Here is a 16,956-nt window from a genome sequence, read left to right on the forward strand (position 1 = left end):
GCAGTAATTTGATTTTTCTTCATTAGATACCTGGGACTGTATTGCTACCTGTTTCTTCATAGACACAGCTCACAATGTAATTGATTATATTGATACAATATGGAAAATACTCAAGCCAGGTGGAATTTGGATAAATCTAGGTAAGTTTTTTAGTATTTACTAACATTTTTTATATTAATCTGAGTACTTACAGCTGTATTACATTTAACTTCACAATCTCAAGTGTTCATGAACATCAGAATTATGTTGTAAATGTTTTAAAATCACTACGTTTCCTTTAGACTGCATCCTGGTGGTGATCCCTCCAAAGGCAGTGGAAGCTCAAAAGTTGTATATTCATACTTAGGTCAGTCTCACAGTCGTTGTAATTTCAGTGTATACTAATTGTTGATCTGATGGTGGGTAATCATTCCCTCAGTATCTCCATCCCACATGCTGAGACAGTGGTCCGTTCTGTTAGGAAGAGAGTGTTCTGTTTTTCTTTCTATAATGAAGCATAGGGGAGAGATTTTACCTCTCCCATGGAATCTTCCTCCCTAGTACAGCCATATACTGGGAAGAGTGTAGGTGTGATAACTTCTGTGATTACCTTGAGTTAAAGAATAGAAACATAATTTTTTTTTAATGCAAAAATCTTTTTTTACTGCATTCTACTTACTACTCGATGCTAGAAATTAAATGATGAGTATAACATGGTTCCTACAGTCCAGAATCTAAAGGAAATTGCTGCTTTTCTCCTTTTTAAAATAAGGGGGTATAATGATAATATCCAGGTAGATATACATGTGTTCTTTAATGAGATATATAATCTGTGTTCAGAAAGACATCCAGACTAGAACATAAAGGTTTTCAAGATAAGGATTATTATACTACATAAAAGGACATAAAGTACATGGTTTTGAGCCCTTGGCCTTCCAGATGGGTCTAGTTTTGTGACTGATTTCTGTTACCTACTCTCTTTTTAATGATTTTAATTTACCAGAAATTTTGCCATTTGGGACTAAGCCCTGGAGGTCGTAATAAGTCTTTTGCAAACTTCTCTTAGGAATTCCTTAGGACCAGATGAAAGCAGCTGTACGGTGCAATCATAATAAAATAAATATCCCAAACCTTAAGTCTTCTTTAAAAGTAGTTACCTTGGGAAATTTTTCCCAAAGAAAAATGGAAAGATATTACCTACTGGGTATTTGCTTACTGTGGGTTAGGTACTGTGTTGGTCCCTTATGGAGTCTCAAAGCAGCCCTGTATTGAAATGGCACTATGTTATAGTTGAAGAAACTGAGTCTTGGTTTAAATAACTAGCAGAACAGTCCTGTAGCTTACATGTGGCAAAGACAGGCTCGAAGCCCAGAGCCAATTTCTTGATTACCCTGGGTTAATTTGTAAGTTAGCATTAAGATGACCCTGTGTTTACATAATTAAATTTTTTGACCCCCATTACTGAGTTATGATAAGGTTTTATGTATTTCCAGAGCATGCGACTTTCATAGAAACAGCTTTTTTGTTTTAACATTTGTTTTATTGGTTTATGAATATTTTACTAAGTTATATGATACAATAATTGTAACTACCTGAAGCACATACAGTTGGCTCCTGATAAGTATACTGTTTGATAAGAGTAGATGTACTATAGTGTGACTTACGATCTGTCATGGGCATCAGAAGTAATGGAGCACGTTGGTTAACAGGAAGTCAGTTAGGAGAGCTAATTCCACTATGGAGTTTCAAAACAATTTTGAAAATTGTAATAATGGAGAAACACAGTCCTTAAAAATAGTTATTTGGAAGGTTAATAATTTACAAAGTATTAACTTACACATCTTTTGCATGTATAAGTTAAAGAATGTAAAAAGTCTCAATCAGTTTTCTTTTAAATGTTATGTTCTGGGCATCTAATCTGTGTTTTTCATTTTTTATGCTATGTACTCAATTTTTGACTCCATATTCCTCCTACCTAATCTCATGGCTTTTCCTGCTCTTTTGATTCCCAATCTGTATCTCTGGTCCAAACATCTCTCTTGTGCTCCAAGCCAGTATGTCCAACTTGGATGTACCACAGATACTTCAAAATCTTTGTCTCAAGATCAGCCTGGGCAACATGCCCCAAGACCCCATCTCAAAACAAAACAAAACAAAACAGAAAACGGTTCCATGCCTCCCAATATCTTTTCTATTCTTCATCTACTCAGATTCCCCCAAACAAAAATACTGGGAGCCTTTTGTTACGCCTTTTATTAGGTCACTCAGGCTACCATAACAATTCCACAGATTGGGTGGCTTAAATAACAAGTTTATTTTCCCACAGTTCTGATGACTGGAATTCCAAGTGCTCACCAGGTTGGTGTCTAGTGAGGGCTCTTCCTTTGACTTGCAGGGGTTACCCTCTTGCTGTGTATTCACATAGCCTTTCTTTGGTTGTGCATAGAGGGAGAAGGAGTGAATGAGTGAGCTCTTTGGTGTCTCTTATAAGGACACTAATCCTATTGAATGAGGACCCCACCCTTACAACCTCATTTACCTTAATTACTTCCTTAGAAGTCCTACCTTCAAATACAGCCACACTAGGGATTAGGGCTTCAACATATGAATTTGGAGGCAGGCGGACACAAAACAGTCACTAGGACCCCTCTTTTTCCTCACTGTTTGTCTCTAGTCAGTCTAAAAGTTGTATCTCCTAAAGCTACTTAATCGCTCTTGAATATCCTTCTATTCCAGGGTTTCTCGATTGTGATATTGACATTTGGGCTGGCTCATTCTTCAGTGGGAGTGATGAGGGAAGTGGGGGTCTGGCTTGTATATTGTAGGATGGTTAACAGCCTTCCTGGCCTCTAAGACCCCAGTAGTACCTCCCAGTTTTGACAACCAAAATGTCTTTAGATATTGAAAAATGTTGCCCTCTGGGGCTGGAGGGTGTTGGCAAAGGCATCCCCAGTTGAGAACCATTGCTCTAATTTCTTGGTTTCTTGCCTGGATTAGCCTTAGGATTACTGTAGTCGTTTCCTTAAGGATGCCCCTGCCTTCAAGTTGTCTTCAGCCTTTGTCATTTCTCCACATAATCACCAGTGACCTTCCTAACATGCAAATCTGTTCCTGTAAGGATCCCTGCATGAAACTCTAGCTTTCTGGAAAACCTAAACTCTTCAGGATTATGTACAATGCCCTTATGATATTTCTTCTGTCTCGTGTCTCAGCTTCTTCTTATTTTTTGTTTTTTTATCACCCCTTCTCTGACCTTAAGTGCCAGTCCTTTGACTTAGCTCTTTCTTTCTCTTCTGTTTTCCCTTGCCTAGTCCCTGTGTGTTCTTAAACACTTAGCTCAGGTGATCCTTTTGGGTTGGGTTAAGTATTCTGTATTTCTTATGTTCTAAGAGACTCTGCTGTAGCATATATTTCAGTTTGGTGTTAGCACTCATATGCTTTTGTTTTCACTGCTAGTCTCTAAGCTCCATAAGGGCAAAGATCTAATGCTTCCTAGTCACCTGGTACAAAGCCTGGCAAACAGTAGATACTAATGACTGTTACATGTATGTGTGAATGTATTGTTTCAAAATTTGAAAAAGGGAACATACTCAGATGTCCCGAAGACATGATGAAGTGCCATCTATATTGGTAAATTGATAACATTCTTATGGTTTTGGCTTTAATTGTATAGACCTGGAGGCTTAAGTTACTCTGTAAACTGAGAGATCAACCTCTTGGGGATGGTTTTACCCTAACCATGCTTATGTAGATTAGAACGTCAGTATATTCATATATAATGGGAAATGTAATGGCCAGCCATTCTGGAACAAATGACATTAGAGGTAAAATTATATATGAAAATGTTGCCCAAATTGCATGAAATCAGATTGGGGGTTGATCATTAATTTACAAAATGCTTTAATTAAGGAGGATGTGATGGACTCTTTAACACTATCCAGTTTAAGGAAAACTAGTAAGCCTTTGAAGGGGACTGTTACGCATATGTGCTTTGGGTAAGGCTATGATTTAGGCAAAGAACAGAAGAATGCCTGTGAATTCCCTTTTTCAGTTTTTCATCCTGACCAGCACTCCTTAAACACATTTATTTATAATCTCTTCTAAAAAGAGAGTGTGTGTGTATGTATGCATTGATAAATTTGGGAGTCAGGTAGTGGAGGGCAGGCATTTAGCTACATCTGGAAGAATTTAATAAAATGAATCTGACTATATCTGAAGAATTAAAATGTAACTACATCTGGTAAAAGTACCAAAGGATATCTTCGTAAAGTGTATTGAAAGACAGGTCTTATCAGATTTTAGAGCATTATGAAGCTACGGAATTTTTTTTTTTTTTTTGAAACGGAATCTCACTCTGTCGCCTAGGCTGGAGTGCAGTGGTACCATCTCAGCTCACTGCAACCTCTGTCTCCTGAATTCAAGCGATTCTCATGCCTCAGCCTCTCAAGTAGCTGGGGTTACAGGTGTGCGCTACCACACCTGGCTATTTTTTGTATTCTAAGTGGAGATGGGGTTTCACCACGTTGGCCAGGCTGGTCTTGAACTCCCGACCTCAGGTGATCCACCCGCCTCAGCCTCCCAAAGTGCTGTGATTACAAGCGTGAGCCACTGTGCCCAGCCTAGAATTTTTTACAACATGAGATTCCCTTTAAAAGGTAGATGACTTAACACATACAGCCTTTCCTCATTATAGGAGTAGATTATAAAAAGGTATAAAACACATGGACAAAGAATGGCAGGCATGTTATTGGGGGACAAAACAATGTACTAATTTTTAGAAGTTGGGGTAGATAGGTAAGTTTTGTGAAGAAAAACATGTGAGAGCCACCTTACCTGAGTAACTCTGGAAAATGAGGTGCTGTATGGAAAAACCTAAGTTGAAAATCTGTATATAGAGAATAGTTGACTCCTCTATAATCAAGATGCCTACCTTATATGCCCATTTCCACTCCATGCTCAGGTGGGAGACCAGAAGTTTAATTCCCTAGAAAAAGTAAATAGGAAAGGAGCAAGATTTAGGAAAGCATGTCCTCGTGTAGAATGGAGGCAAAATGTAGGGCAGAAAACAAGGGGATTAATGGAAAACTTTGGAAAATGCTCAAGCAGTGACCACCAGTCCAAGCTATCTCCAACCCCTACCCTGCTTATAAAACTTACCGAGGTTTGGCCGGGAGTGGTGGCTCACACCTGTAATCCCAGCACTTTGGGAGGCTGAGGCAGGTGGATCACGAGGTCAAGAGATTGAGACCATCCTGGCCAACATGGTGAAACCCAGTCTCTACTAAAAATACAAAAATTAGCTGGGTATGGTGGCACATACCTGTAGTCCCAGCTACTTGGGAGGCTGAGGCAGGAGAATTTCTTGAACTCAGGAGGTGGAGGTTGCATTGAGCTGAGATTGCACTCCACTGCACTCCAGACTGGCGACAGAGTGAAACTCCATCTGAAAAAAAAAAAAAAAAAAAACTTACTGAGGTTTAAATTCCAGATGTTTTGCACAGATGCATGTCATGTTTCTTGGAGTGGGCATGTCAATATTGCTATATGAGCTTATTTTAAAATTATAATTGTTTCTTGTATCTTTTTCTGTCTCTTAAAATCTTTATGCCTAACTTTTTAGATTTTCAGACTTTTTGTGGCAATCTTTATGTTTTAGGTGTGTCTCTTACAAACAGCATACAGTACATTTTTATTATCCAGTCAAACCATCTTTATCTCTTAACCAGAACTTTTAGAGTCTTACAGGTTTGTAAATGGTTTAAATCCACTTGTCACAGATTTGGCAAGTGGTTTGGCCACCTTTAAGCTAGTTCTTGTTCTTTCATGAACCCTGTCACTGTTTGGTACCTCCTTTGTGAAACAACCAGATATTCCAGGCCCATCTTGTACTTTCTCTGACCAGCCATTGTTTCTAAGGATTCCTGGTTCCTTTTAATGGGGAATGGTTTGTAGAAGTGGAAAATCTAATTTCTGCCACTGGAGTGGTATTGTATCTAGGCCTTTTTGGCAAACAGCGTAGGAAATATATGTATATGTCTATCTGTAAAAATCATATGTATATATGTGTTTATAAGAATCATCAAAGGAGGGCCTTAAGAAAAACTAAACACACACACACATACATACATACACACAAACAGACAAAATCGTAAGTTCATACTGATAACCTTAGTTCCAGTTCAACACTCAGTATAAAATATACTAAGGTGGCAGGTAGCTTTCAACACTTAGAATATATCACACCCAGTCACTTCTAGCTTCTATCTTTGCTGTTGAGAATTCAGCTTTTTAAAATGTTGCTCCTCTGAAGGTATTGTTTTTTTAAGATTTTTTACTTTGTAGTTTTTAGCAGGTATAATATTACATCTAGGTGTGGAGTTTTCTTTTTAATACTGTGCACAGTTTATTAGGCTTCTTCAGTCTGTGAATTGACCTTATCAGTTGTGAAAAATTCTCAGCTTTGCCGGGGGAGTCCCCTCTTACCAATCGTACATTTAGCCTTAAAATATGTAACAATAGCCATTATTTCTTCACATACTGCCTCATTCTTTTTCTCTGTTTCTTCTGGAAATGCAATCAAATATATTTTAGAACTTCTCATGGTAGCGTTCCTATATCTTAACCACTTCTCTTGCTATCTTTCTCACCATGCTGCACTGTGGATAGTTTCTTCTGACCAATAGTCTTTTATTTGAAAATACTGAGCATATTATTTCTGATAATTCTAACATCTCAAGTCTTTGCGGGTCATTTTCTGCTTTCTCTTGCTTTTCTTGGTTCTTGTTCATGATTCCTTGTTTCTCTGTGCTGTTGACTTTGAGTGGTTTATTGGGGATTGTTCTTGAGAAATCACACTTTGGATTTCTTAAGGCCTGGGTTGAAGTGTTTTTCCCCAAAGGAATTTGCATTTGCTTCTGCCAGGAGATGAGAGCATTGTCAGACCAGAACTGTTTTAAACTAAATTAGAACTTGAGGTTTATTGGACCACCCATGTTATATTAAATTAGGCTATAAATCTACCCTAGGATTAAACCATGATGTACAACCACCTTGTCCCTTTAGTAAGCACTAGATCAACTTTAATGCAGTCTCATGGGGTTAGAGGATAGAAGTAAGTTTATTTCTTACTCTCACCTTAAAGATAGCCCAATAGGAAAAAAAAAAAAGGAAAAAAATCAAATGAGGGCACAAGAATTAATAGGGGGAAAAAGATAAAGAGAGCCCCTACTGTTCCTGTCATAATGTCAAGTGATCTTTCAGACTCTCTATCTGGAGCAGGCCCAGGACTTTGTCTTATGTCCCCTTGGTCCAAAGAGTTTATCAAATTGCAGATCGGTTTCTTCTTGGTAGTGATATATTCTCAGGGTAAAAATGGCATCTAGGTGTACCTCTAGGTTCCTGGTAATTCCTTACTAACTTCCCAACCTAACTTAAGTTTTTAAAATAAGTTTAATGCACCAACTTTCATTGTTTGCAATAGGAATGTCAGTCTGAATAACCTAACCTACCTGCCTTTACAGGAAGCAAAAGTTCCTTTATATATTTTTATTTCTTTAACAGTTGTATTAATTCATTTCCACACTGCTGTAAAGATACTACCCGAGACTGGGTAATTTACAAATAAAAGAGATTTAATTGACTCACAAGTCCATATTGCTAGGGAGGTCTCAGGAAACTTACAATCATGGCAGAAGGGGAAGCAGGCACCTTCTTCACAAGGTGGCAGGGGAGAGAGGGTTAAGGGAGGAACTGCCACTTTTAAAGCATCAGATCTTGCGAGAACTCAGTATCATGAGAACAGCTTGGGGGGAACTGCCCCCATGATCCAGTCCCCTCCCACCAAGTCCCTCCTTCCACGTGGGATTACAATTGGAGATGAGATTTGGGTGGAGGCACAAAGCCAAACCATATCAACAGTAAACTGTATTTTTAGATTAAAAAAATTCTTTAGAGGGGGAAAACAGAGAAAACTACCCAGCAATGAAATAGGCTGTACAACATAAATATGCAAGTTATTAAAAAAAAAAAAAACAAACTAGATGACATAGCTCATGCCTGTAATCCTGACAGCTCCTGAGGTCAAGCCAGGCAGACCGATTGAGGCCAGGATTTCTAGACCAGGCTGGGCAACACAGCAAGACCCCTCATCTCTAAAAAAATGTTTAAAAATTAGCCAGGTGTAGTGGCATGTGCCTGTAGTCCCAGCTACTTGGGAGCTGAGGTGGGAGGATCACTTGAGCCCAGAAATTCAAGGCTGTAGTGAACTATGCCTATGCCATTGCACTTCAACCTGGGTGACACAGCAAGACTCCAACACTCAGTAAAAAAAAAATGAAAAAAAGAATAAATGTAAACAGCCTATATACAGAAAAAAATGTTCATTCTCACTGTTAGTCAAATAAATCAATATAAATGTGCTACCATTTTTCAACTATCATATTCACTAAGTTTTAAAATTTGCTTACTTAAAGCTTAGGTAAGTACAGTGAGATGGGATATGCTCTTGTTCTGCTACTGGGGATGTAAAATGATATGACTTTCTTCTGGAAAAACAGTAACATCTTATAAAATAATGTATGGGAAAACCTTAAATATTCGTAAATTTAGTCAGGGGTTGGCAAACTACAGCCCATAGACCAAATGTGGCCTGCAGCCTATTTTTGTATGACCCTACCACTACAAGTATCTCTTACATTCTTAAAGGGTAATGGGGAAGAACACAAATAAGAATATATGCTGGAGACTGTAAGTGGAACACAAAGCCTCCATTATTTGCCATCTGTCCTATTACATAATTGTTATCTTTTGAAAGTAGCACTAACATATACATTATATTCATGGTCATTTTTTCTAGTCAGTTACATAGGATAGAGAAAGGAGAGAGAAAGAAAAACTTTTTTATCCTAACTGTGATCCACAGAATGGTAAGCCTCTTGGTAGCAGAAACTTTGTCTTGTTATTAAATACTTTTATCTTCCATGATTAGCACATTGTATGAGGAGTAGGAGTAGAGAGCTGGTTGCAGGATTTTTAATTAACCCAATGAAAAGTAAAGAGAAGATTGTCTAGATTAGCCTGAGGTATATATAACTGTGTGTTATGGTTCCTGGATGAGGCTGATATATTGGGCAAAATGATAGATTGAAAGATTTGAAAATCATGCTTTAAATCATATGTTCGTTTCTTGAATGTATGGAATGGAATGAGCAAATAGTAAAGGGAGGATGTCATAGAAATAGTATAATACCTGTCATTTACTTAGTGCCTTGTTTATGACAGGTGTAATACATATTATCTCACCTTAAAGTCATATTACAGGGCACACACGGTGGCTCACGCCTGTAATTGCAACACTTTGGGAGGCCAAGGCTGGTGGATCACTTGAAGTCAGGAGTTCAAGCAGCCTGGCCAACATGGTGAAACCCTGTCTCTACTAAAAATATAAAAATCAGCCTGGCGTGATGACAGGTCCCTGTAATTCCAGCTATTCAGGAGGCGGAGGCAGGAAAATCGCTTGAACCTGGGAGGTGGAGGTTGCAGTAAGCCCAGATCGTGCCACTGTACCCCACCCAGCCTGGGCAACAGAGTGAGATTCTATCTAAAAATAAATAAATAAATAAAATAAAAAGTATATTATAGATGAAGCAGAGTTAGTGAATTGTCCACAGGCACACAATTACTAGATGTTAGAGGTGTGATATGAACAGTGCACTTTAAAAAAAAAAGCCAGCTCTAGTGTTACTTCCTTCTTTGAAGAAACCTTCTCTATAACTTCTGTCCACCTTTTACTACCTGGGTTAACTTGAGGCTCCTTCTTTGTTTTCATATGATACACAGTTGGTAACTGCAGTTTGGCATTTGCTTATGGAATTATAATTGCAGAATATATTTGGAATTTGAGGACTTAGCATTATCTGATTCATCTACTCCTTCAGTAACTTGAAAGTTAAAGGTGAAGGCCTATGGTGTGAATCACAGTGTAAGGCAGGTAGACCAGAGGGACTCACTCCTCATGAGTGTAGGCCCATCTCTTGAGGGTGTCAGATACTAGGCCAAATTTTCAAATGCCCAGACTTTTTATGTTTATCTTATCCAGTACCTAACTTATTCAACTTGGAATTCAGTGTAACACAGCTATGAGTGTGTGTTTATATTCAAGTAATTCATAGTATCTTTAAACCATAGGTCCTCTGCTGTACCACTTTGAAAATCTGGCAAATGAACTTTCCATAGAATTGAGCTATGAGGATATAAAAAACGTTGTTCTGCAGTATGGATTCAAGGTAGAGGTAAGAATGGAATAAAATATTGCCGAAGTTTAACTCCCAAAGCACCTTGACAGAAGTGTTGATATCATGGCTGTTAGTGACTATTTGAATTCTGTTTTCTTATCTATAAAGGGAAGATAACACAGGTTGAGTACCCCTTACTCAAAATGCTTGGGACCAGAAATGTGTTGGATTTTGGATTTTTTTCCAATTTTGCAATATATGCATATACATAATGACATATCTTGGGAGGGGACTGAAGTCTAAATATGAAATTCATTTATGTTTTATATATGCCTTATAAGCATAGCCCAAAGGTAATTTTATACAATATTTTAAAATTTTGACCACCTGCACATGAAGTCAGATGTGGAATTTGTCAGTTGTGGCATTATGTAGGTGCTCAAAACATTTTGGATTTTGGAGCGTTTCAGATTTTCAGATTAGGGATGCTTGACCTGTGTTACTTAGCTTCCAGAATTATAAGGATTTGGGATAACGTGTACATAAAGGGAAAACTATACTTTCTGGTGAAATAGCCTTTCAGTAAATGGTAGCTGATCATTATAATACTGTTCTTACAGACTCTCACTTATAGATAGAAAGTAGAGTAGGCTCTGGGGAAAACAAAAAGGGGCGGGAGGGCAAGTATAAGAGGGATATTCACAATATGTCCTTGTCCTTGTGTACTGCTTCATCTTTTTTTAATTATGTGCATTACATAAAGTTTTGTGATATTTTGGCTATTGTGTTTCAGTTCATTTATTTAGAAGCCTTCCATTTTAGAAACAATAGATTTGCTTTTAAGAATGACGAGAAGCAATATATTATAGTAGTTCAAAGTTCAAGACTGCCAGAGTTTGAATCTTAGTTCCGTCACTTATTAGTGTGACTGTTCTTTGTAAAGTGAGACTACTAATATTAATAGTACCTCTCTTATGGGGGTAGTTGTATGTAATAAATGAATATGCTTAAAATAGTGCCTGCCACTGATACATATGTGCTCAGAATTTGTTAGTGGTGTGGTCATCATGACTGTCATAGTCAGTATTATGATTATTGTTTGCATTGCAGGTGGAAAAAGAATCTGTATTGTCAACATATACTGTGAATGATCTCTCTATGATGAAATACTACTATGAATGTGTCTTGTTTGTGGTCCGTAAGCCACAATAATGGTCTCAAGTGATACCACCTGGAAAAAAGTTTAGTAAGAACAAATGCTGAAATAAACGACTCAAAATCAACTATCAGTGATGACAGGACACAACCTCAAATCAGTGGTGCCTTCTTATTCCTAACAAAATTTAGAAATAGTGTCTATTTTCTTAATATGTCTATTGCTTTTTCAGAAATATACTATGCCATGCAGATTTGTACTACACAAGTAAAAATGGAGGAAATGTCTTGAAGTATACTTTTTCCTTGAAGCCCAGATTGTGTTTCAGTAGGAAAAAAACCTAATCTCCAGTGTCTTCATGATGCTATCCATTGCAAGTCTGCCGTATTAATGACTAATAGTATTGAAGTCCATAATAATCTTCCTTTTTTTGTTGTTTTGTATGCATTGCACATGTAACTTTTAGAAGAGTCTAAGGATCCTCAGTCATATTCAACATCTGGAGTTGGGACTTTGTTCACTTTCAATCTAAGAAAACTATGCGTAAAATGCGTCTTTTTTTTTTTTTTCTTCAGAGACAGGATCCTGCTCTGTCTCCCAGGCTGGAGTGCAGTGGCACGATCATAGCTCACTGTAACCTCAAACTCCTGGACTCAAGCGATCTTCCTGCCTTAGCCTCCCGAGTAGCTAGGACTATAGGCATGTACCACCGCGCCTGGCCTGTGTCTATTCTTCTATCATTCAGATTAATTTAATTTTGTATTTTCTAGCTCAGATGAACTTAAAGAAGCATCAAACATTTCTTTTTTATGAAATGTTAAATTTAATAGCATCACAGGCCGGTAAAATATATTCAAGTAACTGAGAAATTATCAAAGTCTTTTGGCCACAATAAACTGAACACTTTATGAAAGCATACTCATCATGGATCTCAACATTCAAAGTGAGAAATAAAAAGCCTTTATTAAAAGTAGTGCTAGGAAACAGAGAAAATAAGAATAAAATTTACCCATTTGAAATATATGATTTTCAGACTCTAAATGAATACAGAGTTTGACAGTGTGATGTTTACAATAATGTCTTTTCTTTAGATTATCTGGATTATGAAAGCAAGCACTTTTTTCATTAAAACAATTATATACTAGGAAAAACTGTCATAATAGTATTAATGTGGGGAATTTTGATTATGAAATTCAGGGATAAATTACTGCCCATTGTCTGTGTCTTCAATATTGTAAGCAGCAGCCATCATGTAATTTCAGATTAATGCCAATTTTGTTCCCTGATAGATGGAGCTTAAACAGTATATGCTGCTTTAAATTTCTACCTCTAGCAGATCTTTATTGGAGGGAGTTTTCCTTTGTATTTTTTAATGTATGTTATTCTGTTTCCAGTAGCTTGGAAAGTAGAGATGACTAATGTTTTAGCCTTTTCTTGGAGAAAAGGAAGAACTCTTCTTGAATATTTTCACAGATGATTGTGATTGCTTTAAATGACCTCTGTGGCAATTTAAATTAGATGGATTTAATCTCAGTAATGTGCTGGTCGCATAAAAGTCATGTTTTAATAGGAAAACTTACTTGTAAATGTTTAGACCTTTGTTGTCACTTAGGCTAGGGAGTCACTACCCTATTTGGCATCTTACTAGTTGGGGGGATCTTTTCCGTGTACAGTGATGGGACTTTCGTGACCTTTACTCTCACTATGCAATAGAGGGTTTCATGCAGTTGATTTGACATGTCAAAATTGGGAAAACTGTTACTTTTTTTTTTTTAAAGATATCTTTTTTGTGTCCCTCAGTACTTAGCAGATGTTCATTTGGTGGAAATTCTTATTACTTACATGAATGAGTTTGAATTTAGTGGCAAGGAAGAAAAAAACTCAAACTATTGTTTTTAAAGAAGAAAACTTGCAAAGTACATAAGTATTTTTTAAAAATCAATTGAACAGAAAGGAATGCATGCTGTTTTTGAATGACTTAGACATGCTTTTTATTCACTGACTAGTATTCACTTTTTTACAACTTGTATCAAAACAAATGATCTTTGTTTTTGTCACAGGCAAAAACAGGTTGACACTGGTGGGTTGGCTTTATTAATTCTTTTTCTATTAGGTTTTCTTTAATAATGTTATATTTCTAAATTATAGCATATGTTTTAGTTAATTCTGAAATCAGTTACTTCATTTGTTAATTTATCCCTTGTATCATGAATATTGTTTTTTAAATGTTCTATACAAATTTGCATCACTTTTTTTCTTACAGCTTTTGCAGTTAATATATTCTAAACTTGAAAATGTGGTATCAATCAGTAATAGAAGTATCACTGGAGGATTTATTTAACTTTGTATTTCTTAATTTTAGTCCTAGCTACTAAAGTATGTAAGCCTTAAAGTTTAAAATGTTTTTCTTAAATTAGCTGTATACACATACATTTTCATTTACTTTGTGAAATGCGAGGAGATAGTCCATTGTGCTTGTGTTTTTTTCTTTAATTTCCATATTCTGAAGCAGTGCAGATATAGGGTATGCTAATCAAGTGAGCAAGGTGGAATATGTACAATATAAGGAGAAGCTGTATAAATCACAGTATAAAATTATGAAGTTTGGTAACTGTAAAATGTACTGTATTTATATGTAACTCTCATTCTAAAAGTTGCCACAAAAGCTGAATTGGAAGCTTCATGTCTGCATGAAATTTCCTATATTTTTAATGTGTATGATGAAATTAATTTTTCTTGAATATTAAAGTCTGCCAATTGCTACGAAACGATAGTTGCTTGGTTGTTTTCATCTAAGTTAGTGTAACCATAGATGTGGGGATTTTAATGAGTGGAGCATGTATACTTTTGAACTCTTGGATTAGCCTGTTTTTATATGCTTCTAGGAAGTCAGTCATATGAATACTTGGTCTTATAATATACCAGGCCTTATACTAATTATTTTCACTTTGTTTCATTCAGGTTCACCGTAGTAAAGTTAGAATCCACTGAGGAAAAGGAATAATCTTGATTTTCAGTTTTGTTAAATAATAGAAAAAGAATTCTATAAAAGGAACTAGTAGAAGAAAGTTACAGGACCAGCCATTAGTGGGATGAGCACTTAGATCTTCTGGGTTCATTTTCCTGAATGATTGTGATCTCAGGCAAGCCACTCTTGGCTTGTTTCCTCATCTGTAAGAAAGGATTGATACCATCTATTTCAGATAGTTTATTAGGTCATATGAGCTTTTATATATATTTTTGTGTGTATGAAAGCACATGATAGACAGTTACCATAAATGTAATTTCAGTCTGTGTTAACTGCTATCTAGTGATGGAAAAAATGAGGACTGTTAACAGGACATTAGTTTTAATTATCTTATGGTGACCCTTTGAAAAAGGTTTCCATGGAATCCTGGGGAAAACAGTAAAAAATGGTAGGTACAGATACAGATTCCAAAAGTTTGTTGGGAATTATAATGAAATATATAGTAGGTAATGGGAGAGGGTATAATTAAAATTTAATGGCATGTTACTCCCACTTTTATTAACCTGCTAGCACATCCCTCTTATATATGTTTGATTCTTTCTCTTTGATACCTATTTAGATGTGGGATCTTTCAGTCAGTGTATATGTGCATTTTCAGTTAAAAGTTGCCTTTCAGAAGGGACTGCACCAATTTACATGCCAGGAACAGTGTTTAAAAGTAACTTACATCCATTCCCTGGCCAGTACTGGGTATTGCTGAGCTTTTCATTTTTGTCAGTACAGACATACCTCATTTTATTCTACTTCGCTTTATTGCACCTTGCAGATACTTTTTTTTTTTTTTTTAACACAAATTGAAAGTTGGTGGCAACCCTGCATCAAACAAGTCTATATTGGTGTCATTTTCCAACAGCATGTGTTCATGTCATGTCTCTGTGTCAGCATTTTTTAGCAATCAAGTATTTTAAAATTAAGTATGTACATTGTTCTTTTAGACAAAATGCTATTGCACATTTAATATGCTACAGTATATTGTAAACATACTTTTATATGCACTGGGAAACCCCAAAATTTGTGTGACTGTCTTTATCATGATGGTCTGGAACTGAGTCTGTAGTATATCCAAGGTATGTCTGTATTAAGAAGTGTTATCTAATTTGAATATTCATTTACTTAATTGTTGGGAAAGTTAAGCAATTTCTCTGAGTTTGATGGCCAAAGAAAAGTGTTTTTAATCTGCCAGTCTATATGATTTAATGTGGCAAACCTGACAGGTCATTGGCAACAGCTCCAAACCTAATTAAAACATAGTGAGGTTCATCAGGGAGAGTACTGGCCAGAGCCATCAGGACTGTCTTGAGTTCTAGTAATTGAGAGCAGCAGCCACATCTGCTTTTGGTTTTACATAGCTGGCACTGAAGCTGAACGAACAGCAGGAGCAGCTCATTGGACTCCATTATGTTTCATTGTAGCCAAACAATTCGTGAAGTAGGCCCAGAAATTTAGGGGAAACTAAGTCAAGGGCCCCACTGAACCAATGGGATTGCTTTGTGCAGTGGAGTTGGCCATACAGTTTACCTCCAAAAGGATAGCTGCCGTTTTTTCACGTAGGAACAAAAAGCTGCCACGGTCAGGCCAGCTATGCTATTTCTCTTTGACTAGCGAGGCTTGTTAGATTCTTTTCACCTTGTTAGTCATTAAGTCCAAGGTGACCCACCACGAAATGGGGATGTCAAGCCAAAGAGTCACAAGAGCTACGTTAAATCACATTAAGTTTCAACAAAAGCTTAGCAGGTTAATAGCTGCCTTCTATTGTTAACATATAAAGATGTATGTGGTGGCTGCGTCAGGCAGCTGTTGTGATTGTTGGTATTGAGCTGTTGCCTCTCTGAGTACTCAGGCAGCCATTAAGTCTTTGAAACTTCTCCTGGAGGCCTATATTACTTATACTGGACCATCCGGGGAGGGGGATCAGTCTGTGTAGTATTCCTTGAGAGTGAGATGGAGTAAGATATAGACCAAGAAGTGTAGGCATAAAATCCATGAATTCTATTATACATATATTGAATCTGTCCAAAGAGCCCTGGTGACATTATTTTTGAGGGGTCCAGCTCCTCGTCAAAAACTTGGGGGCTGGGATAGGACAGAAGGGAGTTGGCGCTTCCTCTAGTTTAACCTCTTGCTATTTCAGTAAGTGATTAAAGCTTTGACTGTTCAAACTGCCAGCTCAACTCTCCCTGGCCCCTAACAATTTCAGGTTTCCTTCCCCACTCCAAGCCTTGTCCAAACCCTATCAGTTGAATTAAGGTGACTTTTTTCCTGTAGGAACACAGACCAAGAAGTTTAACATGCATCAGGTGCTACAGCACAGATGCCAAAAGATCAGGTTATCCCCTAGCTGGGAGTTCCAGATGGCAGAGGAAGCTAGTCTACAATGACAGAAGGAGCGATGGTGGTGGGGAATAGAGTTCATCTGCTCATAATTGTTATATCCACGCAATTGTCGTTAGTATGCCTGAGTGTTTATGCTTACAAAAAAATAGTATTGCCTATTTCATTGTGTGAAGTGGCCTACAAAGTGTTCTCTTGTGTTTTTATGTTTCCCAGTGGTGGTGGGGAAG

At 37.1% G+C, this 16,956-nt stretch overlaps 1 protein-coding gene and 1 long non-coding RNA gene across 7 annotated transcripts in view; one reads left to right on the forward strand and one right to left on the reverse strand.

Annotated features, from left to right (window-relative positions):
* The window catches only part of LOC105498686 (carnosine N-methyltransferase 1), a 45,540-nt gene extending 31,400 nt beyond the window's left edge, over window positions 1-14,140 (forward strand). For all 4 annotated transcript variants that reach the window (XM_011770942.3, XM_024786712.2, XM_024786714.2 and 1 more), the window contains 3 exons: window positions 27-140; window positions 10,165-10,268; window positions 11,322-14,140. In XM_011770942.3, coding sequence (XP_011769244.2) covers window positions 27-140; window positions 10,165-10,268; window positions 11,322-11,423 — 320 coding nt within the window. In that variant the 3' untranslated portion in view covers window positions 11,424-14,140. The remainder of the gene's footprint in view (window positions 1-26; window positions 141-10,164; window positions 10,269-11,321) is intronic.
* LOC105498689 (uncharacterized) overlaps window positions 120-16,956 on the reverse strand; it is a 49,131-nt gene continuing 32,294 nt past the window's right edge. For 2 of the 3 annotated variants that reach the window (XR_011612446.1, XR_011612445.1), the window contains exons 3-5: window positions 5,300-5,422; window positions 4,910-4,963; window positions 120-2,409 (exon numbers count right to left, since the gene is read on the reverse strand). This is a non-coding gene — a long non-coding RNA (uncharacterized lncRNA). The remainder of the gene's footprint in view (window positions 2,410-4,909; window positions 4,964-5,299; window positions 5,423-16,956) is intronic. The other variant, XR_011612447.1, reaches the window with a different exon arrangement.

Source organism: Macaca nemestrina, chromosome 14, assembly GCF_043159975.1.
Source record: "Macaca nemestrina isolate mMacNem1 chromosome 14, mMacNem.hap1, whole genome shotgun sequence".
Lineage (NCBI taxonomy): Eukaryota > Metazoa > Chordata > Mammalia > Primates > Cercopithecidae > Macaca > Macaca nemestrina.